Here is a 27,235-nt window from a genome sequence, read left to right on the forward strand (position 1 = left end):
TTCAACGGAGACCTAGGTTACTTATACAGTTACACGCGACAAAACTGACGTTGCAGCAGTTGGCTATTGCGTTGCGGGCCGAGTGGGCTACCAGGAGATTCCATCAGGGGTATACCCGTTATTGATGGTAGCTGACTTTCACCTTGGACCGATGTACCGATAACTGAGATGACTACAATCACCAAGTGTTCTCTCCACAACCTTTTGGCTCAATACCTTGTACGGTTCCTCGTATAAATGTATTTTTCTATCTCTCACAAATCTGGCTTTGCGTTTCTTATTTTTGAAGAGTATAATATCACTTATATGTCTAAGAGTTTTCGTGAGACAGGTTATAATATATCATACGTAAACTATTCGGCAGTTGCGATCAGCTGTCCCAAAGAAAGCGCGACGCTTATGGTTGTAACTACAATAGCACGATATTGGAATGGTATATTACTGATAAAATAATAGTTTCAGTTACAATTGTTCCGATAAATTCTTTAATGTTTATTGGGAAAGTTTAATCGGGTAATTACCGGTAGATTGTGGAGAAGAATTGTGTGTATCTGATTGCTGTTTACGAGAAAATACACACACTTACTCTCTGCATATATGAAATGTAAAAATATTCTGCTCAAAATACTCAATCTTTCCCAAAATAATACAGAATATCCTAGAAGGGGTGTGCATTTTACAATAGACATACATGTACAACAACGAACAAAGTATTATTCATTGTTTATTGACCTACGAGAGTAGCAATGCTGTGGTGCAAATCTTAAATGAAATACAAGATTACATGTAATCCATTGAACTCCATTCATGTTTTGCCAGTTCTCCTATATCAAAATAATAACGTGTATGTTCTACTGATTCCGATTATGAACCCTGATATTATTAGTTAGAAAATAAGTTATGTTTTAGACATTAGTATTGTATACTTTTAACATTAATTCCACAGCTCTGTAACATAGAGTAAGCTTTCTTTCAGTTTTACCTCCACTAATTGCCACTGCATGCTTTTGACTAACAGCACTGTGACCCAACACCCCCCAGCTCGGTCTATTGCCTCGCTGATAGGCCACGCTAGCCACAGATCCAACTTCAATGTTCAGATGTCACTTTACGTATACTCGTGTAGGTTTATTGCCGAGATTGAGTCAGTTTCTCATCATGTGAGAATTTGGAAGGATATGAGGCTATTCATTCACACTTAAGGTTTGTCAGTGGCAAGGTTAACCGTGAGTGAAAAGATTACCGGTATTACCAGATAATTGCAGGTTTCCCCTGACTACATAGAACTACACCTGACTACGTACCCACGTACGTACAGAAGTCCGTAAATAAAAACAAACAAACGTCATCAGCCTCACCCCTTCCACCCCCATCCCCCCACCCCCACCACTTGCACACACACACACGCACGCACGCACGCACGCACGCGCGCACGCGCGCACACACAGCTGTTTGTGAGTATTTGGGACACCGCCCATGTCAGCTACTACATGTCCTATCGGCCAACACAAGCACGGTCACATGACCGAGCATCAAGTCACGAGGTTTAACAGAGTTCCATCCATTGGTGGATCAACGTTCAATGGTCGTGGTGCCAGATTCTCCTACTACTACTGGTACTTGGTCTGTCAGCACCATGTCCTGCGCGTTGGTTTCAGTCACGAGTTAAACGTCCAAGACTGACGTCACATCGACCTGGTCCATATGCGGCTGTAAGTGAGGCGGCCTTACAATCCTCGTGCTACAAACTGCAGGGAGGAATTTGTCTTTGCAAATCTTGCACATGTCTCACAGATAAAGACGTTTACACCCCGCTGACACTTACACCCAGGTGCGTGAACACTAGTGTACTGGTCGCCTGCTTCCATATAACCTGCCAGCCTGTTTGTTGGTATTTATGTTCTTATGAATCCACATGGTAACAAAACTGCCAGTATCAAAGCAACGTACGGATGCGGTATACATAGATATACTAAACTATGTGTCCTGTCTATAGGTACACTCCTGCTTTCGTTGATGAAGAGGTCCCATCAAAGAGGTGTTTGTATTACGGGAAAACAGTGGCTTCTTTGAACTGGATAGCTCGCCAAACCCCATTGGCTGGTCCGCATCTTGGCTCTTCATCTGCAATAACAATAGTTGAGTATATGTCAGTGCATCGGTAACTCGGTGTACATATATGCAACGTTTCATATGGAATCAGAACAAAGGTTGAGTTATATTCAAACATTTATAACATGAACACAAACCGGAAGCAACGTAACACTTTCAGTGCAAGAGAATAGCCAGACTGGATTATCCGCTGACACACATCCACATTTGGCGTATAGAGCAAAATAGCGGTGGAAACTATATATTTGGACCACTGAAAATCGGTGGTGACACCAGGTGTTCGCGAAAAGGGTGAGCAGGTCCTGCCCTACGGGTAGCACAATAGCTCTATGTGAACAATGGCGGTTAGACGGTGTTTGTTATAAATTCACCGTGCTCTTACAATTTTTATGAACTACATGGAACAAACAGCGGTCCTTCTTCCCGAGGCAAACAAGTAAACTGACTATTCATGCGCTACTTCCACCTGTGCCGAACTTGGTTGGAAATTCGTGGGCCCAGTGGTGCACATGCATTGCAAATCCTGCAGTCGGTCGAAATATGTACGGCAGTCGCCATGATGTTTACGAACAGGATGTTGATGTTGTTACGTGATTTTGATTGGATCGTGCATATACTCGTTAGATCAGCCAAAATATAACTCCGAAATTCCAGCCTAGTTCGGCAAGGGTGGAAACTGTACATTTATAGTCAGTTAACTCCCTTGCCTCGGGAAGATGTGAAATGATGGTTATGATTCTATTATTGTTAGATTGATCTTCATGTAGCTGTCGTAAAATCATCGCCTGAGCTCGTTGTGCGTCAACTATCACACTGTAATAAACGATGCTAAGAACTTGGAGATGTAAAGGTAACTTTAAGTGTACAAGCAACGAAAGAATGCTACAGTTCTATCAAGACAGACCAACTCACTGCGGGAGCAAAGCCTTAAAGGGACGCAGATCCCATGCGTTCATCATCGGATCCATTGAAATACTAAGGGACGTAAATGTGCACAGCTACTTGCGGCGCCTGACATGACCAAGTCAGTTATTGAATCTAGTGATTTCCTTCGTTTTTAAAACCATATATGGATCCAGGCATACAACGTAAATGTTACTGTTACCCTAAAGAGTGTTGAGTATAAAATATTATCTTACCTGTTTATGTTGTTGTGGGCGTGGCAGTTTCAGAGGTGGAACAAGGATGTTAGTCACGCCTTCGTTACACGTGTCGTGTCTGGGCGTGACAACGTCACCATTCAGCACGTGTTCCACGTGGATCTTGCACGAGAAGGTGTCGGGGAGCGGGTCATCACAGGTGTACACCCACTGCAATCTGTCCTCACATTTGTGGTGGGATTCAAACTCGGACTGTGGCACATCCGGGACTTTGGAGCAACTGCACTTTATCAGTTCCCGCAGACGCCTAACCTGCAACAGAAACAGCAAGGAATCCTGGGATACGTCCTCGAAGTAGAAACAACAAGAAACTAACGCTGAAGTGATTGATACCCATTCCATTTACTCAAAGGTTGATCAGGGACATTTCTTTGTCTTTGTATAGTAGTGATCAAATAGATAAACTAAGCAAAAAAGCCATTATTATGATCGTGGGAAGTGTATTTTAATAATATCCAACTTCCAAGTCAGGGATTGTCTGGGTTTAGTAATAATGCGCTTGTCTTGATTTCATTGCCAGTGGGGTTTTCAAATAGTTAACGCACATTTGTTATCTTAAGGTGAAATTAAACTGATATGATTGTTATAATTATCCCTTTGAAGCCTAATCTTTTTTCCACCGGTGTTGGATGTGTCATTTGTTTTCAGTGAGTTTTCACATTTATATTCCCGTACTTACCCATAAGAGACTGACTTATGGTTACTATGGCAACTGTATGGAACCCCGTTTATCCGGACGGTAGAGTTCAGCAGAGAATCTTCCGGATTAACTAATGTCCGTATAAATGGATTATGTGAAAGAAATAATTGTCTCGTTGTTTTATGTGAACTTTTCAGCAAGCAAAGCGTCTGCAGTAACAGGTTCCGGGTCACTGAGGTCACACTGTCACCGAAATCGTTGGCCTACTTTGCCATACATGGAGCTTAGAAACTGTACTAGTGGGGACCAGGGATAGAATGTGTCGATCCTAGCACCCCACATTGGTGGTTGTGAGAGTCGACTAACGGGGGACTCGTGGGGTTCCGGGGTAGACGATCCCCGACAGCCTATGCTGGTTGTGCCAGGCGACGACATGGGCCTGGGGATCATGCTCGATGACTTCAGTGATGACAACTGAGCCCGACCCCTTCAATCACCGGATCGCTTCGATTATTCTAGAGTGTGACACATACACAGGCCTGAACACACATAAGCGCACACACATTCACACATACAGAGACACGAAAGCACACACATGCACGCACAGACACACAAATCGCAGTCTGAGATTGCTGCTCCCAATACCTGCTGATCCCCTGACTCCGAGTCAGCATTGCTCCAGAGCTGAGCCTGAGTCCGGACATGAAGTCGGAACATCAGCCTACTCTCGCAGTCATAGTCCTCTACCAGTCGGACTGAGCGTTCAGCCACCAGCTCCGAGCCATTGAGGGCCCTTTCTTTATCAAGGATTTTCTGGAATAAAGAAACATTTCAACTAATTTCAGCTCTCTTAAGAAATATTGAAAAGACAACATTTTAGAAGAACTATGTGCTACACATAAAGTCATTTAAGACATATTGATAGAAATATAGGGGAAGATAACTTACTGTGAAACTTAATTCATTTCCTAAGTGTGACTAAATAGCAAAACAATATATGAAGCCCGAACATATATTTACCTGCCTGACTTCTGGGATGCTGTTCCTGCGATCCCCGACAAGCAGCGTGACCCAGGCCTCGTGGTCGTGTTGACCGTAACACCCGAACACCAGCGCCACGAGGTCCAGCGGGCAGGTGTGTCCGCACACAGAACAGAAGAAGCCAGTGAAATGGACGGTGAAGATCTCGACATGATTGTCCTCCTTGACGTAATACATGTCCTGGTTTACCCCATCCACCTTCACGGAGACATCGCCAAGCTGTAAATCACAGAGAACATTTCACAGAAGTGGTGAGGTGAAATGGGGTTCGACGTCGCGTTCAAGATTATTGCACATATAAAGCGACGTGCACGCACGTTTATGTGGCTGCTTATACTAGTTCAGACTAACGTCGAGTTTACAGCGCTAGCTCACTGAGATATCATGTCACAGTTTAGCATGAATACCCCACTCAGACACAGTATACTGACTCCGGGCAGACCAGTCGTTGTTTTAACTCTTTAACGCCGAACGTCAGGCAGGGTAACAAAAAGTACAATCTTTTAACGTCTTTTGGTACTTCACAGAAGAGAATGTAGAAAGTAACATGTCAGTAAGCAGTGGGTTGGTCATTGTTTATACTTGAGACACTCAAGACAGAAACTGAGTTCCCGATTTCCAGGACATGCCGAGTTTATTGTCAGTTGACATGTTTATCACATCGTGATAAGGTCAAAGGTGACATTTTCATGAGTCGGGCACTTCCTCGTTGAGGAAGACTGAAGGTTGAATGGATTATTTCATTTGAGTGAGATATGAATTTTAGATGGTTTTTTTTCAAATAAATACATTATATTTTCAGTAAATATATGATAAATTAATTTATTTGATGAGTCCATCGATACATATTACACCAGTTATGGACGTTGATACACTTCAGTTCTGCTTACATGTGGCAATACTACTGTAGGTCCACACAAATAGATTAATGACTAATATGCATGTATATGAAAACATGACACTTTTTATGGATAGCAACTCCTTGTATTCTTTGTACGACGTTTCAGGACTACTTATTGCTCCTTTATCAGGTGTCATGTTTTCATGTTCTCCCAACCTGTATATGCCCATCAAAGACTTCACACTAATATATAGTAGGGAAAATTTAAACAACACAGTGCAAATTCTGGTACATCAATTACCTCAATGTTGCCTGAAGTGTTCTCCTGGAAGAATCTAACCCTGAACGTTTCCTCTGGATTCCTCTGGATGTATGGTATGTGAATCCTGACGTGCCTGTCCCACGTCGTCTTGTGCGACATTTGAAATTCCCCAACTGGGGATACAATCACCTCGTCATCGTCCATGTATGGTTGGAGGTTGTGGAACTCGGGAGTGAAATACGCCTGTACAGACACACTTTCCCCTGTGGGCACGGCGTCCCGTGGAACATGCAGGCTTATGTCCGACCTTCGAACACTCAGGCTTCCTCCCGTGGATGTAAATTCAGCAGATTTGTTCCATTCGTATCCGAATATAGTTCTTGTGTTTTCATGATTACGCTTTGTTTGTGTTCCTCTTGATGAGAATAGATTTCCATAAAGATTTTCCGGTCTGACGGTTTTGTATTTCTGATATTCTAGGTTATTTATAAAATTATCAAGTCGGATTGAAGGTATGCTATGTTTCCTACTATTGCAGTTGTTTGGCGGGCAGTTTTCAGCTGGTGAAGTTCTCTGAGTAGAAGCTGCACCGCTGTATCTGTCAATTGAGTAGTCCTCATCTTCTGTTACAGCTGAGGTTTGGCTTCGGTCACTCTGCACCAAAGTGTCGTGACTGGTAAATTCATCTCTGATAGCTACTGGTGTTACAAAGCTGACCGGCGTGTCATTCTGCAGCTTTGGGATAACCTCAGCTGGCATTTCGTCGACATCTGAAACTGTATCGAGGTGTCTTGCTAATAGTTTGTCTTTATTGAAACTGCCAGAAACCTGACACAGAAGGACCCGATCTGAAGAAGCCTGATGCACAAGAGCTGATTGTAGGCAGGGTCTGTTTTTGCTTAAAGGCAGCGAACGAGACCAATTTTGCCATTCCGTCTCCGGATCATAGACTTTGGATACCATTTGCGGCAAATCGAGAGCAGACTTCATGTTTTGTTCTTCAGTAAAATTGTCATGTTGACTTGTGGATGTCATTGTTCGTGTTTGGTGGCGCGAGACTGAAGCTGATTGGGAACCTTCACCTACTGGAATATCCACTGGATTCATGCCTACAGCTGTACCCTCGTTGCACGTATCATCTGTGTGTGTTTGAAGACTTTCATTCCAATCTGATCTCTCCAAAGAAGGAAAATTAGTCTCAGGTGTCCCTTCGTGATCTGTGTCCACATTAATGTCTTTGAACATCTTCATTTTAACCTTGCGTCTCTTCTCCAGTGTTACAACGATTGTCAAAATAATAATGGCAAGACACACTATCCCAGCTATACTAGCTATCAAAGTAGTGTAGTCAATCCCCTCTGAAAGAAAACCAAATATAATACTTCAACGCCAGAGAATAACGATTATCCAACAATACAGATTCCATTGGGCGTAAAAGGTAAAAAGCGGTGAAAATAATATGAATGGATCACTGAAAATCAGTGGTGACACAAGGTGTTTGCGAAATAGGTAAGCACGTCCTGGTCTCCGGGTTGCAATCGCCACTCACTCACAAACACGTTCAAGAAATATTGTTCAGAGGGGTTCAGTTAACATTCAATGTAAATATATTGTACAGTGGTACAAGATATGCCGAATACTGTTTTGCAAGAGTTTTTCTTTTCTTGCACAAACAGCACATAATCAGCCGACCGATCCATGCACTTTACTAACTGCTTGCCAAATGTGTTATACGCAAAAATGACATAATTCATTCATTGATCAGAAACATATATGCAGCATGCATCTTACCCCAGAAATCCACACTAAAAGAATTAACCACCGCTTTTTAACTGTCATATATCTCGAACTTCAATGTGTATTTAGGAAGTATCTGCATAATCACATTTTCATAAACTTCTCAGATAGACCATGTACCCGAGGTATAAGACTGTATGGAATTTTCCAATCAAAAGTACCTTGTGACCCTTAGATCAAATTTACATCATGTGATCCTCCCATCAAATTTATATCATGTGATCATCCCATCAAAGTCATATCATGTGATCCTCCCATCAAAGTCATATCTTGTGATCCTCCCATCAAAGTCATATCATGTGATCCTCCCATCAAAGTCATATCATGTGATCCTCCCATCAAAGTCATATCATGTGATCCTCCCAGCAAAGTCATATCTTGTGATCCTCCTATCAAAGTCATATCATGTGATCCTCCCAACAAAGTCATATCTTGTGATCCTCCCATCAAAGTCATATCATGTGATCCCCCATCAAAGTCATATCTTGTGATCCTCCCATCAAAGTCATATCATGTGATCCTCCTATCAAAGTCATATCTTGTGATCCTCCCATCAAAGTCATATCATGTGATCCCCATCAAAGTCATATCATGTGATCCTCCCATCAAAGTCATATCATGTGATCCTCTCATCAAAGTCATAACATGTGATCCTCCAATCAAAGTCATATCATGTGATCCTCTCATCAAAGTCATATCATGTGATCCCCCCCATCAAAGTCATATCATGTGATCCTCCCATCAAAGTCATATCATGTGATCCCCCCATCAAAGTCATATCATGTGATCCTCCCATCAAAGTCATATCATGTGATCCTCCCATCAAAGTCATATCAAGTGATCCTCCAATCAAAGTCATTTCCTAGGATGCAAAGCGGAAGCAGTATAACCGGGAGTTAACTATTTCAGTGGTACACTTACAAAACAGGCCATAAGAAGATCAATTTGGCCTTCTATACCCCAATGTAAATAAATCGCTTTGTAAACTACAATTTGATTTTTAAACATTGATATATTGAAATGTAGAGTAAGCGGTGCTCGACCGTTTCCGGGTGTGTATGTTGCAATAAGAAGCAAGACTGCATTGAAGTTGTCACTTTATCTGTAGAAACTACGCCAATAGAATCAACATTTTCATATTCTATATTAACTGCCCGCCTAAGATGTGACACTCACACTGTAATTAAAATATTTCTATCGCAACTGCTGAATAGTATTACCATGTTCTGGCGACGGTGTTCCTGGTGCATCTGCTTCATAGTTAGCTTCGTCATGGGCTAAAGACAGCATTGTAGAGTAGGGCATGTAGGCTGTATGTGTTATCCCTGTCGTTGTTGTTGTCGTTGCTGTTGTTGCTGCTGTTGTTGTTGATATACCTGTTGTGCTCCTTGGTGTATGGTATTCATGCTTGAAGAATTTCTTCATCACCTTGCGCATACAGTGTTTCTTTTTCATTTTCTGGAAAGGAGAAATACACAAAATATATATACAGGTCTTGTATGCTGGTATGCACCTGTGTCTTAGAAACGTTGTGTATGTGACAGAAGGTACCACCACCGAATACTTTCAGCTAACGTCAGCTCAAACTGGTGAAATGGGGTTTAATGGGGGTGTCTGTCTGTCTGCTTGCAATAGTCCAGAAGAATGCCGGTTTTTAATGCTAGCCCACTGAGATACAATGCCGCAGTGTTAACATGGATACCCCATTCAGTAACAACAAGTTCCATCTTTTAACGTCTTTGGGTGTGACCTCCTGGTCTCCGGGCAGACAACGGGGCGGTCTGTCAGTCACAGACAGTATATGGATTGCAATTGGTCAATGTCTAAGTGAGCATGTTTTTTAGCAATATTTCAGCCATATCACCGCCTCGTGGCCCACGTTATGGGTGTGGATGAATACAGCAGGTGAGAGCTTGTACCACGATCAATGTGGACAGTATAGCAACACTGTTGCTGGTGAGAAACTGTGGTACTAAGGTGTTTTCATACAAGTAATCTCCAGGAAATGGGGTGAGTGAGTGAGTGAGTGAGTGAGTGAGTGAGTGAGTGAGGGTGGTTTGACGCTGTTTTAGCAATATTCCAGCAATATTACGACTGGGACACACACACATTGTACCAATGTAGGGAATCGAACCAGGGTCTTCGGCGTGACGAGCAAACGCTTTCACCACTCGGCTACCCGCACGCCCCTGTCAAAGCAGCCACACAAAAATAGAAACAAATCTTGTGCCAAGTAGTCCAGTAGTGATTTGGCGTGTACCTTTCCCTTGCACTTCATTTCTAGGAGTCGCATGAACACTTCCATCTGGCTACGACATTCCTTTATAACATGCTGGTGTTTGAGCCAGTTTTGCATGCATTCTTTAAGCGACACTGAAATGGAGCATGGACACTTTACTTTCAACAACCAAACTATTAAGTGACTATTTAATAAAAAAACGATAATTAATTATCAAATCATGTGCATTTATTTCTGTTATCAAAACAATATCACTTCACCCACACAAACCCGCACATATTGTTCAGGCTACGACAATGTTTCAGTGATATATCTGTCAATAGAAGGATCTCTTGGACATAATTACATACTCATCTACTTCACCAAACAATGGACAAAAACTTACATTTGACATTTGATGTGTAATACATGCAGTTGTCCTTTCAAAATACATGTTCATGAAAATGTTCATTAGCTTAAGTAACCTCCCCGTAGAAATTAAAAATAGAAGAGTATGAAAATGCCATAAATACATTTTTTGCAAACTGCATTCTTCTTTCGTGTGCATTTCTTTTTATAACCGTGTTTGCATGTCCGGCAGGGTTTGCAGAGTGCTGGAGAACCTTTGGAGAAGTAGCCATCTTGGCATCGTTTGCATCTCCAGTCTTGTTGACCATTCTTCCTCAACTCTTTTCCCGGGGGACATATCTTCAAAGACCTCTGTCCACCCTGCAATAAAGAATCTCATAGGCATGAATGATACGTCTCACCGGCGACACTCTCAACTTGACTGTAGAGACTTCACACTATCAACTTCCCCTCCACACACAGCCCCGATCAATGTACCGGCGACAACCGGCTCATGGCAGCTGAAGGTACCCAGGCATTGTGGACAGAAACCAATGTTCTATGATATTGTTGTCATCACCGTGTCCGGATTTTGAGGTTAAGACTCAACTCCATGTATGAACTCCACAGCAGATGGCAAGCATGTCAGTCACAGCCGATTAGACTGAACATGCAAATATCTGCTATAGAGTCTCCCTAGCTGCCTAATAGAAGCTAATCTCCCTTCCAGATACCGTCACCTCATGTTCTGTTTAATGTCAAATGACGTCATTGTGTACATCATTTGTTTCAATGTTCTTGACTCACCTGTGTGACAAGGGGCAGGAGTACCAGAAGTGCAATCCCCAGGCCCAGCCTCAGCATCATGCCGCCTTACATACCTGCAACACAGAGATGCACCTGCACCTACATGGTCTACATTTCCCATGTTTTCAGATACAAACGAGCATGCCCTTTCGGTATCCCCGAGTTGAAGTATGCATTGTGTACATGTACAAGGTGCTTCCGGAAGCAGCAGGCGGGGGTGAGGGTGTGTGTGTGTGTGTGTGTGTGGGGGGGGGGGGGGGGGGAGGGAGGGATGTATGTCCTTTCCGTAAAGACTGGGGCTCCGAGGTCGCACAAGTGGCTGAATTGTTCGCACGATGCAGAGCTACTACAATCAGGGAATCTGGATATTACTTTGAAGTTTAATAAAAGGGGATCAAATAACTGCTTTTAGTCATTTCCTTCACGACTGGAACCTTATGTAAACAAATGTGTTTTGAAGTAGTTACAATGTAGTTTAATTACTTGCAATTGATTGGTTACAAACGTCGATCTCCAAGAAAGATAGCATTTGACGAACGTTCTCGCACAGTAGCTGTGAGAATTATCAGTCAAGTAGATCAATGAAGTTGTCATGGTGTTATAATCGATAAAACGTTGAATAATGACAGCAAACCGATCGCTGATGCTTGACGCCATATAGTCTTTATTTACGAACCTAATCTTTAAGAATCCCCAAAGTAATGTGTAAAACTGTCTGTTTTTGTTGTTGTGTATAGTTCTTTATACGGGTGTCCTAGTTTGTAACATGAATTCCGATGCGCTGCCATTGAAGTGAACAACCCTATTCAAGACCGTACCCGCGTCGACAGTAATCTCGACACAAAGCGGGTGCGGTGTTCCCTATCTTGGTCATCACAAGGAAAGAGGAAGTTATTTAACAGTGCTCGCCGTGTCACGATAAAGGATGTAGTTTGATGACATTATACATGCACGCTGTCTATGGTAATATATTACCGAGATTCAGTCATGTTCTTCTTTGAAAACTACATAAATATCAACTCGCATTCATGGATACGCTCTCAACGGTGTCTTGAATAAAGATAATTGAAACAAGGTCTGAACTACGTGTGTGCTAGGTGCGAGAATGTACCAATGCTATATACAGGGTATGAAATATTAAAAACTAGGAATCAGATGTCTATGATAAACAACTTGTCTGCAACACCTTGCCCATGAACCGTTATTTAAAATCAAAATGTAATATTCGCTATGTTACGTCACACATCACTGAGGATAAGAGACACACTCAGCCAAGTGTGTTAACACACGTTAGTCTGGACATACCTTCAGACTCAGCCAAGTGATGTTAACACACGTTAGTCTGGACATACCTTCAGACTCAGCCAAGTGATGTTATCACACGTTAGTAGAACATACCTTCAGACTCAGCCAAGTGATGTTAACACACGTTAGTATTGACATACCTTCAGACTCAGCTAAGTGATGTTAACACACGTTAGTATTGACATACCTTCAGACTCAGCTAAGTGATGTTAACACACGTTAGTACTGACATACCTTCAGACTCAGCTAAGTGATGTTAACACACGTTAGTATTGACATACCTTCAGACTCAGCCAAGTGATGTTAACACACGTTAGTATTGACATACCTTCAGACTCAGCCAAGTGATGTTAACACACGTTAGTATGGACATACCTTCAGACTCAGCCAAGTGATGTTAACTCACGTTAGTAGGACATACCTTCAGACTCAGCCAAGTGATGTTAACACACGTTAGTAGGACATACCTTCAGACTCAGCCAAGTGATGTTAACTCACGTTAGTAGGACATACCTTCAGACTCAGCCAAGTGATGTTAACACACGTTAGTATGGACATACCTTCAGACTCAGCCAAGTGATGTTAACTCACGTTAGTAGGACATACCTTCAGACTCAGCCAAGTGATGTTAACTCACGTTAGTAGGACATACCTTCAGACTCAGCCAAGTGATGTTAACACACGTTAGTAGGACATACCTTCAGACTCAGCCAAGTGATGTCAACACACGTTAGTAGGACATACCTTCAGACTCAGCTAAGTGATGTTAACACACGTTAGTAGAACATACCTTCAGACTCAGCCAAGTGATGTTAACACACGTTAGTAGGACATACCTTCAGACTCAGCCAAGTGATGTTAACACACGTTAGTATGGACATACCTTCAGACTCAGCCAAGTGATGTTAACACACGTTAGTAGGACATACCTTCACACTCAGCCAAGTGATGTTAACACACGTTAGTAGGACATACCTTCAGACTCAGCTGACTCCGGATCAAAGGCCGCCTTGTTCTGTCATCGTTTGCGCAGTAACAAGAAGGGACGCATGCGTAGTGCTTCGTGACGACACGGGTGGGCTATTTAAAGTTTCTGTCAGTTATTTATAACCCATATGTCAGTGTGGTTGTGTTGCTGCCCCTTGTGGACGGGCATTCTGCTACTGTTGCACTGTGTTGATACACAAGATCTGTTGCCTCTTTGCAGTATTGCAACAGTGGGTGGATTACACAATCACGGATATACGCTTAAAGGATTTTGTTTATCGTTTGTTGTTTAACGCCTCACTCAGCAATACTCCAGCTATATGGCGGCGGTCTGAAAAATAATCCGAATCTGGACCAGATAATGTGTGTATGTGTGTGTGTATGTATATGTGTGTGTGTGTGGTTGTGTATGTGTGTGGTTGTGTATGTATATGTGTATGTATGTGTGTAATTGTGTGTATATGTGTGTACGTGGGTATGCGCGTGTGTTTATGTGTTTGTGTATGTGTGTGTATGTGTTGTGTGTGTGTGTGTGTGTGTGTGTGTGTGTGTGTGTGTGTGTGTGTGTGTGTGTGTGTGTGTGTGTGTGTGTGTGTGTGTGTGTGTGTGTTTGTGCGTGGATGTGTGTGCGTACACATTAGGATGTACTCAATCAGACACAGTATACTGACTCCGAGCTGACCAGTCTTTTTTCTATCCACTTATTGCCAAGCTTATGAATAAGCATATAGTCAACACCCGTGTGACGTGTACGTGTGCATAGTGTGCATTATGTACTTGCAATAAAATAGCAGGTGTGGCTTCATCTGCTCCTCTTGGAGTAAAGGCTGCTTAACGGTCAAACAAGTTTTGTAACTAAAAGCACAATGTACATTGTAAAATTGTGTAGTCGGTACACACAAAATAAATATACCACCCCAAGCCAAGACAGCAGCCAGGACAACCAGGAAGCCGCCGTCATCATAACAACCCAACACTCTCTCTCACTAACGTTCCCGCCTCAAATCGAAGGCTTTTTGCCCGAAACACAATTCACAGTTAGTTGGATATACCAACTACCTCGGCAGGAACAGAACACGACTGTTCCCACAATTATAATTATATTCCACATCTGTGTAATGTGGGCGAATCCATATCCAATTAGCACAAACACAAAAGCCTTGCAAGGACAGGTGGAAATAAACAGCTGGGTGTACAAATATATACAGGGGAAATGTCCGGGTGCCTCTCGATTTTAGACTCATACAACTCTCACATATGTTCATGCATGCTCATCCAGCCATAGGGGCGGTCGGGTAGACTAGTGGTTAAAGCGTTCGCTCGTCACGCCGAAGACCCGGGTTCGATTCCCGACATGGGTACAATGTGTGAAGCCCATTTCTGGTGTCCCCCGCCGTGATATTGCTGGAATATTGCTTAAAGCGGCGTAAAACCATAATCACTCACTCACCCACACATCCAGCCATAACGTGATCTTAATTAAGCAATGACACCACGGGTAAAACATTCCTCAATTATCTGGTGGACCCCCTTAGCCATCCAATCAAACTGTCTCCAGAGCAAGAAACATTCTGTGCCCAGCAAGAGATGGGACCTCTTAAGGTGATGATGTCAAAAACTATGATGGCGAATGGGTCGGTGTATGCATCATTATAGAATGGAGTTACATTGGGTCATGGTGGAGGAGGTCGATGTGGCACACAACAACTAAAGAATGATTGAGGATAATTCTGTTGCTCCCATCAAGTTGTCATTAGGCGTACTGTTGTTTGGATTTTAGACAAAACGGTTTCCATAATCATCAGAATTATTTGCTTAAAGTAGAGTTCATTGTAGGTTTTACTTAGGATTATGATAATCTTTGAGACATGGATTGAGTGGTACATTTGCTGGACCCAGCAATATCTCTCTCTTTTTGTGGATTTTTATTGAGCTTTGGAATTCAGTACAAAAGAGGGATTAACATATCTTCAGTTTGTAGAGTCAAGTCAGAAGTTGATGGTACTGATGATTCGGCACATTTCTCCCTCAGTTAAAATACCGGCCTTTATGTAGCATTATTTAACACGTCACTTGTGCAAAGTGTTTTTAATCCAATAAATAATGTAGTGAAGTTTACACATAATGGTTATGAGTTGAGTACTTAATTAACATATCAGACAATAATTATAAAAAGGTTATACTGTGAAACATCATAATGTCGAACTCTGATACGTCGGCGAGAGCGAATATTGATGGTTAGATCCAGCCTCATAACACCCAAAGACAGTAAACACACACGACATATATACACACATACACTCACATATACACACACACACACACACTCACATATACACACACATACACGCACACACGCACACTCACATACATACACATACACACTCACATATACACACACACTCACATATACACACACACACATACACGCACACGCGCACACTCACATACAAACACATACACACACGCACATACGCACACGCACACACACGTACAGCCACACATACACACATGCTGTTTTTGTTGTTTTAAGTGTTTAAGAGGTCGCCATCTGCCCAAGCTATTTCGTTTGAATTGTCCTCCTTTGGGACTCATGTGACATTCCAGTGACAAGTGAGCAGTGCACGCGTGCATGGCTATGTGAGTGCAATAGTCTTACACAAGTTGTTAAACCCTATTTCTACCTCACCTCACCTCACCTCACCACACCTCACCTCACATCACCCCACCCCACCCCACTCCACCCCACCCAATCCCACATCACATCACCTCACCTGACCCCCTCCCACCCCATCCCACCCCACCCCACTAAACCCTACCCCATCCAACCCACCCAAAACCAGCCCACCCCACCCCACAACACCCCACCCCGGCTCACCTCACCTCACCCCACCCCACCCCACCTGACCTAGTATAGATAGTTTTTTCAACGGTTCCCCCTCCCCAAAACACTTTGTACTTAATCAAAACGGGGTGTGAGTCAGGTACGAAAATAGACATCTCAACCTTCAACTGTCCTCTAGAAAATGGCCTGCTTTGTGTGTAGCGTCCCAAAGGGGATTCCCCTTTTTATGCCTGACGCGATGTAACAGAAAATGTGTGGCTAATAACACCACCGCACCCTCGCGAGTATGGAACTGAATACCATTGTAAGTATATCTACATCCAGATCGTTACGTACGTAAGTGTGGTCTGTCTCCATGCAGTAGACACGCGGTGTAGGGGTAGCTGCTTGTTTCTAGCTCCAGCTGATGTGCGCCTTGCTTACAAACTGCTGCGACTGCTACTCGGCTGCATGGAGTACGACCGTCACAACGCTTTCCCACCGTCGCAAACTGACATTTATCCATGTATCACATACTTCCTCCGTGTTGCTTGTTAATCTGCTGATATGATATCAAGTACTATTTACCTTCCAACATAACATAGATGCGCATCCTCAGTACTATATTACTGTTGTATTCCAGTAAGTGCCGCCACGTCGGGGGTGGGGGTGGAGGGGGGCGTCGAGGGAAGGGGGGTCGGGGGTTGGGGGGTGGTGCGTCGAGGGAAGGGAGGTGGGGTGGAGTGAGGGATTCACAGGTGGCCAGTGGTTTTGCAGAGTTTTGTCCCTTGAGCCGGAAACCTACAGTCATTTTTTCCATTCCCAGATTCGCATTGGTTAGGTCTACATGACGGTCAGGTGCATGCTAGGTGTTCGCCTGCATGATGGAGGGAGGTTGTGGGAGGTTGTTTTCGACCAAACGGGTTCACTCACATTGAAATGAAATACGACTTGTGGATGTTCATCATATATTAGCAGTTTATAGTGACTGTAATATTCAGCATATTTAACATGGACAATAGTTAATAGTGAGTGTATTACTGCCACCTAACAAAGGAAAACAATAAAAGTAAAGTTTTCATTAACTGCTTTGATAGAATTTGTAAATATTCGTGCAAGTACTGACTAGACGCCAGAAGCCACATGGCTGCCACTCCATGTAGAACAGCACTCTTGCATGACACTGCAATTAATTTATTTCTTCAAAACAAAATAATATCATACAATAAACCAAAACATTTTGTTCGCTGCATACACTCGGCGTTTAGTAAAAGAATGTGATGTGTTCATTTTTCATACTGGGTGTTCAGTAAAATAATGTGTTCATTGTTCATACTGGGCGTTCATAAAACAATGTGATGTGTTTGTGTAGTAGGTGTTAATTCTGTTTGGAAGGTCTGCATCTCCGTATTTGTCTCATCTACCTGGATGACTTAATTATATTCTCCAAGACCTATGAGGAGCATGTAGAACGCCTCAGACTAGTCTTCCAGCGTCTCCAGGAGTGTGGCCTCAAACTTGCTACTAAGAAATGCAAGTTTTTCAAACGGAAGGTCAGGTATGTGGGATATATAGTGTCAGCTGAGGGAGTTGAAGCAGACCCAGACAAGATCGACAAGATCAAGAACTGGCCTGTTCCCAAGAACCCTGAGGATGTTCGTCGTTTCCTGGGTTTCGCAGGGTATTACAGGAAATTTGTACAGAACTTTTCAAGGATTGCACGTCCTTTGTCGGCCTTGATGCCCTCCACACCACAGAGGAAGCGCAAGTCACGGAAGCATGTACCTCCAATTGACTGGCAGTGGGAAGAAGCACAGCAGGATTCTTTTGACAAGTTGAAGTCCTGTCTGTCAAGTCCTCCAGTTCTAGGATATCCAGACTTTTCTAAGCCCTTCGAGCTCCACACAGATGCCAGTGCTCAGGGATTAGGAGCTGTTATATATCAGGAGCAAGATGGGGTATCTAGAGTTATAGCCTACGCCAGTAGAGGACTCACACGCTCAGAACGGAACTATTCAGCTCACAAATTGAAATTTTTGTGCCTCAAGTGGAGTGTGACCGAAAAGTTCCATGACTACTTATATGGACACGAGTTTTTAGTCTTTACAGACAACAACCCACTTACGTACGTGTTAACTACTGCAAAGTTAGATGCCGCAGGACACAGGTGGTTGGCTGCTTTATCCATGTACAACTTCACCATCAAGTACAGACCTGGAAAGTCTAATGCGGATGCAGATTCCTTGTCAAGATTGCCAGTTTGTGAAGAAGTCAGCAGTGAAGTTGTTCACGCCATCTGTGGGAAAGTACAGGTGTCCAGCTTGGTCGAGACCATCTGTTTGTCTGTTGATAGCATGTCCCAGGATGATGTTTCTGTTGTTGAGGAACAATGTCGAACCAATGCCAAGGAGTGGAGTAAGACTCAGCATAGAGACCCAGACTTGTTAGACATTATTGATTCTCTTGAATCAGGACAGAGATTGGACCACAAGATGTACAGAGATAATCCTGTTATGACTGGTCTGCTCAAGAACTACAATCATTACAAGCTTATTGAGGGTGTTCTCCTCAAAGTTACTGTGATAGCAGATGGTACTCAGGAACAGCTAGTTTTGCCTTTAAGATGTAGACTTGCTGCACTGCGTAGTTTGCATGATGACTCGGGACATCCTGGCAGAGACCGCACTTTATCTCTTTTAAGAGAGAGATTCTATTGGCCAGGCATGGCACAGGATGTTCAGAAACACCTAGAGTCCTGTGACAGATGCTTAAAGAGGAAGGCAACCACTGACAAAGCACCACTAGTTAACATCGTGACCACACAGCCCCTAGAACTGATATGCATGGACTTTTTGACTATCGAGGCATCCAAAGGAGGTCACCAGTATGTGTTAGTGGTCACCGACCACTTTACCAGGTATGTGCAGGCCTATTCATGTCGGAATACCTCAGCAAGAACAACAGCTGAACTGTTCTTCAACCATTTGTTGTACATTATGGTCTTCCACAGAGAATACATTCCGACAAGGGTGCCAACTTTGTTGGAAACCTCATGACTGAGTTGTGCCACCTTTTGCACATTGAGAAATCGTCCACTACCCAATACCACCCTATGGGTAATGGGATGTGCGAACGATTTAATAGGACTTTGTGTAACATGCTCGGTACTTTAGATCCTGAAGCAAAGAAAGACTGGAAGACATGTGTTGGGCCATTAGTGCACGCCTACAACAGCACAAGGCATGAGTCTACTGGGTACTCACCTTTTTATCTTATGTTTGGCCGACACCCAAGGCTTCCAGTCGATGTTGCTTTTGGTCTTGACATACAGCCAAGCAAGCCAAGAACAACCTTACAGTATACAAAATCCTTGAAGGAAAGGTTGGACCAGGCCTACAAGTTAGCATCCCAAAAGGCAGATCAATCTCGTAGTCAGCAGAAGGATTTCTACGACAAACGTGTGAGAGCTGCAGTTCTGGATGTTGGCGATAGGGTGTTAGTACGAGTTGTGGCTTTTGAAGGACGTCATAAGATCCAGGACAAATGGGAAGGTGACATTTATGTTGTGATCCATCAGCCTAACCCTGATGTACCTGTCTACACTGTCAGGAAGGAAAATGGACAAGGACGCACCAGGACCCTGCATAGAAATTTGTTACTTCCTGTGAGTTCTCTTCCACATCAAGACGTCACACCCCCTAAGCCTGCTCCCAGAACTAGTGTTCCTAGACAAACGGTAGTTCCTAGAAGATCAAGGAGAATCCAAGGACAAGACCCAGATTCTGATGAAGATGAGGATATTGACTTCATAGTTGTTTCCACTCCATCACAGCCGTCAGTGTCAACTTCTAGAGAAGTTGATAGGCCAACTGAGGTTAGAGTAGATGAAGACCGAGCTTCTACTTCAAGTGATCAGGATGTGGAAGAGCCTGCAGATTCTGTTCAGGAATAGGATCAAGAGTCTGATGTGGATCAGGCTGAGGATCAGTCATCAGAATCTGCAACCTCAGACACAGCTTCTGTACCAGAGGATGTCACTCCTGCAGTTCAAGACCAGGATCTAGAACCGATTAGAGCATGTGACAACTCAGTTCCCCAGGTAGCTCCTAGACCAGTACCAGCTCCTAGACGCTCTACCCCACAGCAAAAAAAGTGTAGGTTTCCGTCTTCCGGATACCTACCCATTTTGGATCTGGCCCGGATACCTTCCGGAAACCTTCCAAAAAAAAAAGTCAAAATTTGGGGGTGCATTTTGTTCACTTAAGTGTGAAACACATAAAAAAATTAACTTGAAAATACCAAGCAATTTGAAGGTTGCTGAAGGCATCTGGAAAGTTTCCGGGAAGGTATCCGGTTGCAAATTTTCTTCATGACTTGCTTCTGGTAAAAAATGTTAGCCTGTGCATTACAGGTAGCTGTTGTAATATTCTGGGTTACTTTAATGGTAAATATCTCCTAAAACATTTTTGGAGAAGACAATTGTTCAATTTCATATATTGTCCTTTTCAGATGTTAATGGTATTTAATGAACAAACATCAGTTCTCGTATAATGATATCCTTAAATTTCATGTCCAGACTTCCAGATTGTACTGAGAAAAAGAAAAAGTCATTGACAATGTGCTCACTTGGGCCTTTGGTCCTAGTGAGATGATAATAAGACTATTTGTAACGGTACATGTACTTGTTATATCCAAAATACTAACTTCATTGAAATTTGCCTCACCCTAGTTTTATGGTACTATAGTAAGCTCTTCCTCAGTTACTGTGAATTCTTTTATTAAAAGGGATTGAGAGTTAATTTGACACTGGAGTTGTAACCACTGCACATATATGTGTATTCAAATAATATAACAACTATGTGCTTAATACTTCACAAATATCTCCAGAAATAGGCATTTTACTTATAATTGCAGAAATACTTTATGAATGACCCCTTCACTATTGCCTTGATCTTACACTTCAACCCTTCAAGAGTTATCACTTTTGAGTGTGAATTTGACCTTCAATATCAGTGATAAATATTTCAAAAACATTTCAAAGAGCTATCCAGCACATAAACCAAATATGCAGTCCTTTGGTAGAATTCAACATATCATTGACCAAAATATGGAAGTAATGTAACCAGTATATGTATAAGAGTTACTAAGACTTCTGCAGAAAAGGCAATTTAGGGGAAAATGTAGTATATATAGATCACATACGACCTTCTTCCAACTTCGACCCCTGTCCAGAGGAAGAGTTAGACCACAAACAAACCTTTTTGTCTGGTTGTGACTTTGACCTTTGACATAACAGATCAATGTGTCATCAGACGTTTTCAGAGCAAAGGAAACGTGTTATTTATCTTGAGATGCCCAAGCAATGCATGGTTTCATAAGATAAGTGTGGCTATTAAACTGAGGCAAAATCATGAAACATCCCCATTTACACAGCTGGCAAATGAAACATAAGCAACAATCAAATTATCAATTTCTTTTATTCATATGCCTATAGTATATCGCACATTGAACAGTGTTCACATGATGGTTCCTGATGCAGTATGCAATTTCATCCTATTCTTCAATACTCATAACAGAGTGTGATAACTGTTCGCTTGACAGTACCTACGGATTATGTTCACCAGTTCAGAGAACTTACTTTCCCTCAATCCTCCTTTTCTTTCTATATTGCCATGGATGAACAGGAACCAGGATGAGGGGATACCAGTTAGACTCTATCGCTGCATTGTGTTAGTAGAATTGTGAACTTTCCCTTTGGTGTTTGGGTCCACATTTAAAGACAATAAGTCCCATTTATCATTCCTTTCAAGTGTTTACCATATGGCTCAAGACAAGAATTTCCTGAATGTCCTGGAAGAATTCCACTCCAGCTTGGCATTGGTTGGTCTTCTCACATTAGCCAGACCAGCCTTTGTGTGTCCCAGTACCATTTGGCATACAACTTCTCGGTCGGCCTCCATTGAAATAACAGGACCCTCGTCATCGCTGTCTGCAAATCACCTCTGATATCTGAAGGGGTGCAGCCTCTGTTTAGGACTCCCTTGTCTCGTCCTTCCAGACTGTCAACTTGGAGTACTCATCCAGGGATCTCAAGCAGGACTTCAGTTTCTGCAGCATTATGTAAAAAGATTTTAGCAATCAAAAAGAATTGTTGCCACATGTACTTACAGATAGAAGGCAGCAAAATCACTTAAGTTGTCATATGTGAGTCTTGTTATATGCTAAACATTTAAGATAATCACATCTCAAATCTCAACCAGACAAACCAGTGACTAATGTTATGAACTCGGTCCAGACAAACCAATGATAACTATTATGGACAATATCCCACATTACTGTGGTATGATTACATGCGATCAATGAGCCTACTCAATCACTACCTTATCTATTAATTAGGCTTGGAATGCTGGGAATCTTTTTAAGAGATGTCATTTAGTGATTGTTTCAACTCATCAACATGGAAAAATATATATTTACAATCCTTGTCATATAGCCAAACTATTGCTGGATGCAGTGTTAAATAAATGAGTTGGCTTTAACACTGCTTTGAACAGTATTCCAGATATATCACCGCATGTTAGCTTGATGTGGGAAGAAAGCCCTAAGTGATGCAGGTCTTTGAGGAATCCCACGAGCATGTGTATAATGCTGACAAACCTAGCAACATAATCGGGGAGAACCAGGATTTGAACCCATGTCTATAGGTTTCTGCTAAGCCCAAGAGATGCAACTCTGCACAGAAAATTGTAGTGCCTTAGATAATAGGACATCCGTGCCCACAGCGATAAGGAACAAACTGAAGACATATTTGCAAAATAACCATATGAACCAAACAGAATAATTTCAAAATATTTACCACTCACTGTTGCTCTTCTATGGTCTTTCTTTGCATTGATGATGCACAGATGACTGTCTCTTTTATTCATCCATTCTACAAACATAAGTAGCATTCACATCACAGAAAAATGTCCAAACTGTACATGTTGTACATTTGATTCAAATGAAAAGACCCCGGTTGTGATTCCGACTTAGAACTACCCTAATCATAATAATTAATGTCAAACATTCAGAGATGACATTTATCCCCATATTTAACAAATGTCAAAACAATATTTTGACAACAAAGTCAGGGTCATTCAACACATACATTACATAGGAAATAACTTGTTCGAGGTGAATATCATTCCATGAATTATTGTCAAATTTTCTTGAAATGCAGATTAATGCAATGCAGTATTTACTTTTATTTCTAGGCTATTTGTTTGGCTTTTCCATGGCACTGTTTTGACAGAGATCTAACCTTGATATGACACTTTGTTCAGAAATGATATAAATAAGAGAATACTTTATTATTCCCGAGAAAATTTGGGTTACATTGTAAAAGCACGGAGAAACAAGCATAAGATTCATGATTTAAGTTAAATACACTCGACCTGTGAAAATTCCGGGGTAGAATAGGTCTTCAGCAACCCATGCTTGCCGTAAAAGGCCATTATGCTTGTCGTAAAAGGCGACTAACGGGATCGGGTGGTCAGGCTCGCTGACTTGGTTAATTGAGATCATTGATCTCAATTCCGTGGCGCGATGCTCATGATATCAATCACTGGGTTGTCTGGTCCAGACTCGATTATATACAGACCGCCGTCATATAGCTGGAATATTGCTGAGTGCGGCGTTAAACAACAAACCAACCTAAATACACTCATACATACACACACAAACACAACATCTAAACACAAGGGTTAGAAATTGGCACTAGTCATTTTAAAGGTTTTGCTATATGCTATCATTTTAGGACTAGTGGACTGAAAGTGTTAGTTCCTACCGCTGCAAACACTAATCAACTAATGAATTGGGTGGTCAGACTAGGTTGTCATCATACTCTGAGGGCATGGATCTTTGCTGATAATAACAATCACTAGATTGCCTGGTCCATGTTCAATTATTTACAGGCTGCTATCACAGAGCTGGACTATTGTGAGTGTGATGTTTCACATTGCATTGAAATATACCATGATGAATACCACCCACCCTCCATTACTAAATATAACTCCTAGAAATTTCAAACAACTAATGGGCACCACTTCAGTGCTGGGTTAATGTGTATACAAAGTTTCGCGAAAAAATATTAAACAGTTTCTGAGTTATGGTCCGGAAACAAAGCTTACCCCCATTCAGAGCCTATGTTCAACTTATCTCCATGGAAATGAGAAAAAATAAAAATGTCAAAAATCTCTAAATAGCAAAAGGCACCATTTCAGTGCTGAGTTAATGTGTATACAAAGTTTCGCGAAAAAATATTAAACAGTTTCTGCGTTATGGTCAGGAAACCAAGCTTACCCCCATTCAGAGTCTATGTTCAAGTTATCTCCATGGAAATGAGAAAAAATAAAAATGTCAAAAATCTCTAAATAGCAAAAGGCACCACTTCAGTGCTGGGTTAATGTGTATACAAAGTTTCTCGAAAAAATATTAAACGGTTTCTGAGTTATGGTCAGGAAACAAAGCTTACCCCCATTCAGAGCCTATGTTCAACTTATCTCCATGGAAACGAGAAAAATAAAAATGTCAAAAATCTCTAAATAGCAAAAGGCACCACTTCAGTGCTGGGTTAATGTGTATACAAAGTTTCGCGAAAAAATATTAAACGGTTTCCGAGTTATGGTCCGGAAACCAAGCTTACCCCCATTCAGAGTCTTATGTTCAAGTTATCTCCATGGAAACGAGAAAAAATAAAAATGTCAAAAATCTCTAAATAGCAAAAGGCGCCACTTCAGTGCTGGGTTAATGTGTATACAAAGTTTCGCGAAAAAATATTAAATGGTTTCTGAGTTATGGTCAGGAAACAAAGCTTACCCCCATTCAGAGCCTATGTTCAACTTATCTCCATGGAAACGAGAAAAAATAAAAATGTCAAAAATCTCTAAATAGCAAAAGGCACCACTTCAGTGCTGGGTTAATGTGTATACAAAGTTTCGCGAAAAAATATTAAACGGTTTCCGAGTTATGGTCCGGAAACCAAGCTTACCCCCATTCAGAGCCTATGTTCAACTTATCTCCATGGAAACGAGAAAAAATAAAAATGTCAAAGATCTCTAAATAGCAAAAGGCACCATTTCAGTGCTGGGTTAAGGGTGTATACCAAGTTTCGCGAAAAAATATTAAACGGTTTCCGAGTTATGGTCCGGAAACCAAGCTTACCCCCATTAAGAGTCTATGTTCATGTTATCTCCATGGAAACGAGAAAAAATAAAAATGTCAAAAATCTCTAAATAGCAAAAGGCACCACTTCAGTGCTGGGTTAATGTGTATACAAAGTTTCGCGAAAAAATATTAAAAGGTTTCTGAGTTATGGTCCGGAAACGGTGGGAACGCCGACGCCGACGGGAACCGTGCCGAAAACAATATGTCTCCCTCCATTCTGGGGGAGACATAAATACGCACTCAATACTTGGTATCCTCCCTGAGGATGTCTGTGAACCTCCCCACAAACCCTGAACATGCTGAAACAGAAAACAACTAACTTGTCTTTATCCTTTCAATGTTTCAGTGTGAATTTGTTAAAGATTGATAAGCTGTCATTATTCATTGTGATCCATATCTCACTTTCAGGCGGTTCAGGTGGCAACACATGATTGGAATTGAATGACACATTTTGTTTGACATGCACTTTGCCAGATTTATACCCTTGGTAACTAACCCTCATCATCAAATCCCAGCGTTATGTTGAGAATAAGGACACGACCCTTAAACGTCCTGCACCTGTAGCTCTTATGCAAGCCCAACTAGAAATACCATGTCACAACAAACACTTGATCATAATAATAACAAAGGGTTTCCGAAAAAAACTAAAAACTAAAAGGCCCTTGACGTTTACAGTAGTTACATGGAGATCAGGAAAGTATCTATATCAATCCATTCCATAAGATCTCTGTATAGAAATCATGGAACATTATGTCCCGAAGCCCTGCTACGTACCTGGCATCTGCAAGCTGATCTTCCTTCCTTCGGCTGCCATAGAGTTTTCGAAATACTTGACGTCCTCGTTGTGGATGGCTCAGGTGGATTTCGACCGGGATTTCCGTGTTAGAGGTGATTGAGAACAATGTATTGATACACGAGGTAAGCATATCGCAATCAAGCATCACGGTGTACATCGATTACACGAGGTTTAAGTGTTTGTTTACATTTGTGTTCCAAAATGGCGCCCTCGGCCATACAGGGATTTATGGGTAGACTTGCTTGGGGTTATAGCGAAAACGGCACCTCAGCAAAACGTCACCGGGCAAAAACGGCACCGATTGGCGAAAACGGCACCTCGACTCAAGCGAAAACGGCACCTCGACTCGAGCGAAAACGGCACCTTATTTTTTTTTTTACCTTGGTCAAATAATGATATTAAACTTACATTGTAACTTGCAAAGGCAAATAATTGTGAGATTCACTATACGCTTTGAAGTTTTAAGTACCTTTACTCAATTTAAGCTGAAACTGATTTAAGAGACCTAACATGGTGCTGTCAGGTCACAATTATTCACAATGGCCTTGCGAGAAGAATGTCAGAAAAAAAATCAACATGCTGTATCCTGTGATAACTATGACCAGTGGACCCATCAGGTATGTGGAACCGGACTTTCTATCGGTAACTTTCATGTCAGTTTCCAGTCAGAAGATGCTGAAGAAATGAGAGTACCAAACCTATCGGAAATTCACATTACGGCTTCAGATGTACTCAATACATCAAATACCATGTAAATAAACCATATATATTACTACAAAAATCGTTGTTATCGTTATTAAAAATAGAGGTGCCGTTTTCGCCAAATGCGGTGCCGTTTTCGCCAGAGAAATCGGTGACGTTTTGCTGAGGTGCCGTTTTAGCCTGCACCCCTT

General features: G+C 42.0%; 2 protein-coding genes across 6 annotated transcripts in view; one reads left to right on the top strand and one right to left on the bottom strand.

The window, feature by feature from the left end:
• Positions 1-711: 711 nt before the first annotated feature.
• LOC124126211 lies at positions 712-26,585 on the bottom strand. 5 transcript variants are annotated; one of them, XM_046489588.2, is made up of 10 exons: positions 26,321-26,585; positions 11,227-11,300; positions 10,605-10,800; positions 10,114-10,226; positions 9,074-9,311; positions 6,096-7,414; positions 4,933-5,172; positions 4,558-4,725; positions 3,252-3,524; positions 712-2,124 (listed from the first exon to the last, which is right to left on the bottom strand). In XM_046489588.2, the coding sequence occupies exons 2-10, from the start codon at positions 11,284-11,286 to the stop codon at positions 1,978-1,980; spliced, it is 2,754 nt and encodes a 917-aa protein (XP_046345544.1). In that variant the 5' UTR covers positions 11,287-11,300; positions 26,321-26,585; the 3' UTR covers positions 712-1,977. The 5 variants fall into 5 exon arrangements, with proteins under 5 accessions (XP_046345544.1, XP_046345543.1, XP_046345542.1 ...); XM_046489587.2 differs by lacking the exon at positions 26,321-26,585 and adding an exon at positions 16,700-16,909; XM_046489586.1 differs by lacking the exon at positions 26,321-26,585 and adding an exon at positions 13,507-13,838.
• The window catches only part of LOC124128138, a 111,510-nt gene continuing 100,788 nt past the window's right edge, over positions 16,514-27,235 (top strand). The window contains exon 1 of the mRNA XM_048391396.1: positions 16,514-16,667. The gene's annotated coding sequence lies outside the window, so the exon portion shown is untranslated. The remainder of the gene's footprint in view (positions 16,668-27,235) is intronic.

This window comes from Haliotis rufescens, unplaced genomic scaffold (genome assembly GCF_023055435.1).
Source record: "Haliotis rufescens isolate VD_foot unplaced genomic scaffold, xgHalRufe1.0.p SCAF_10, whole genome shotgun sequence".
Taxonomy (NCBI): Eukaryota; Metazoa; Mollusca; class Gastropoda; order Lepetellida; family Haliotidae; genus Haliotis; species Haliotis rufescens.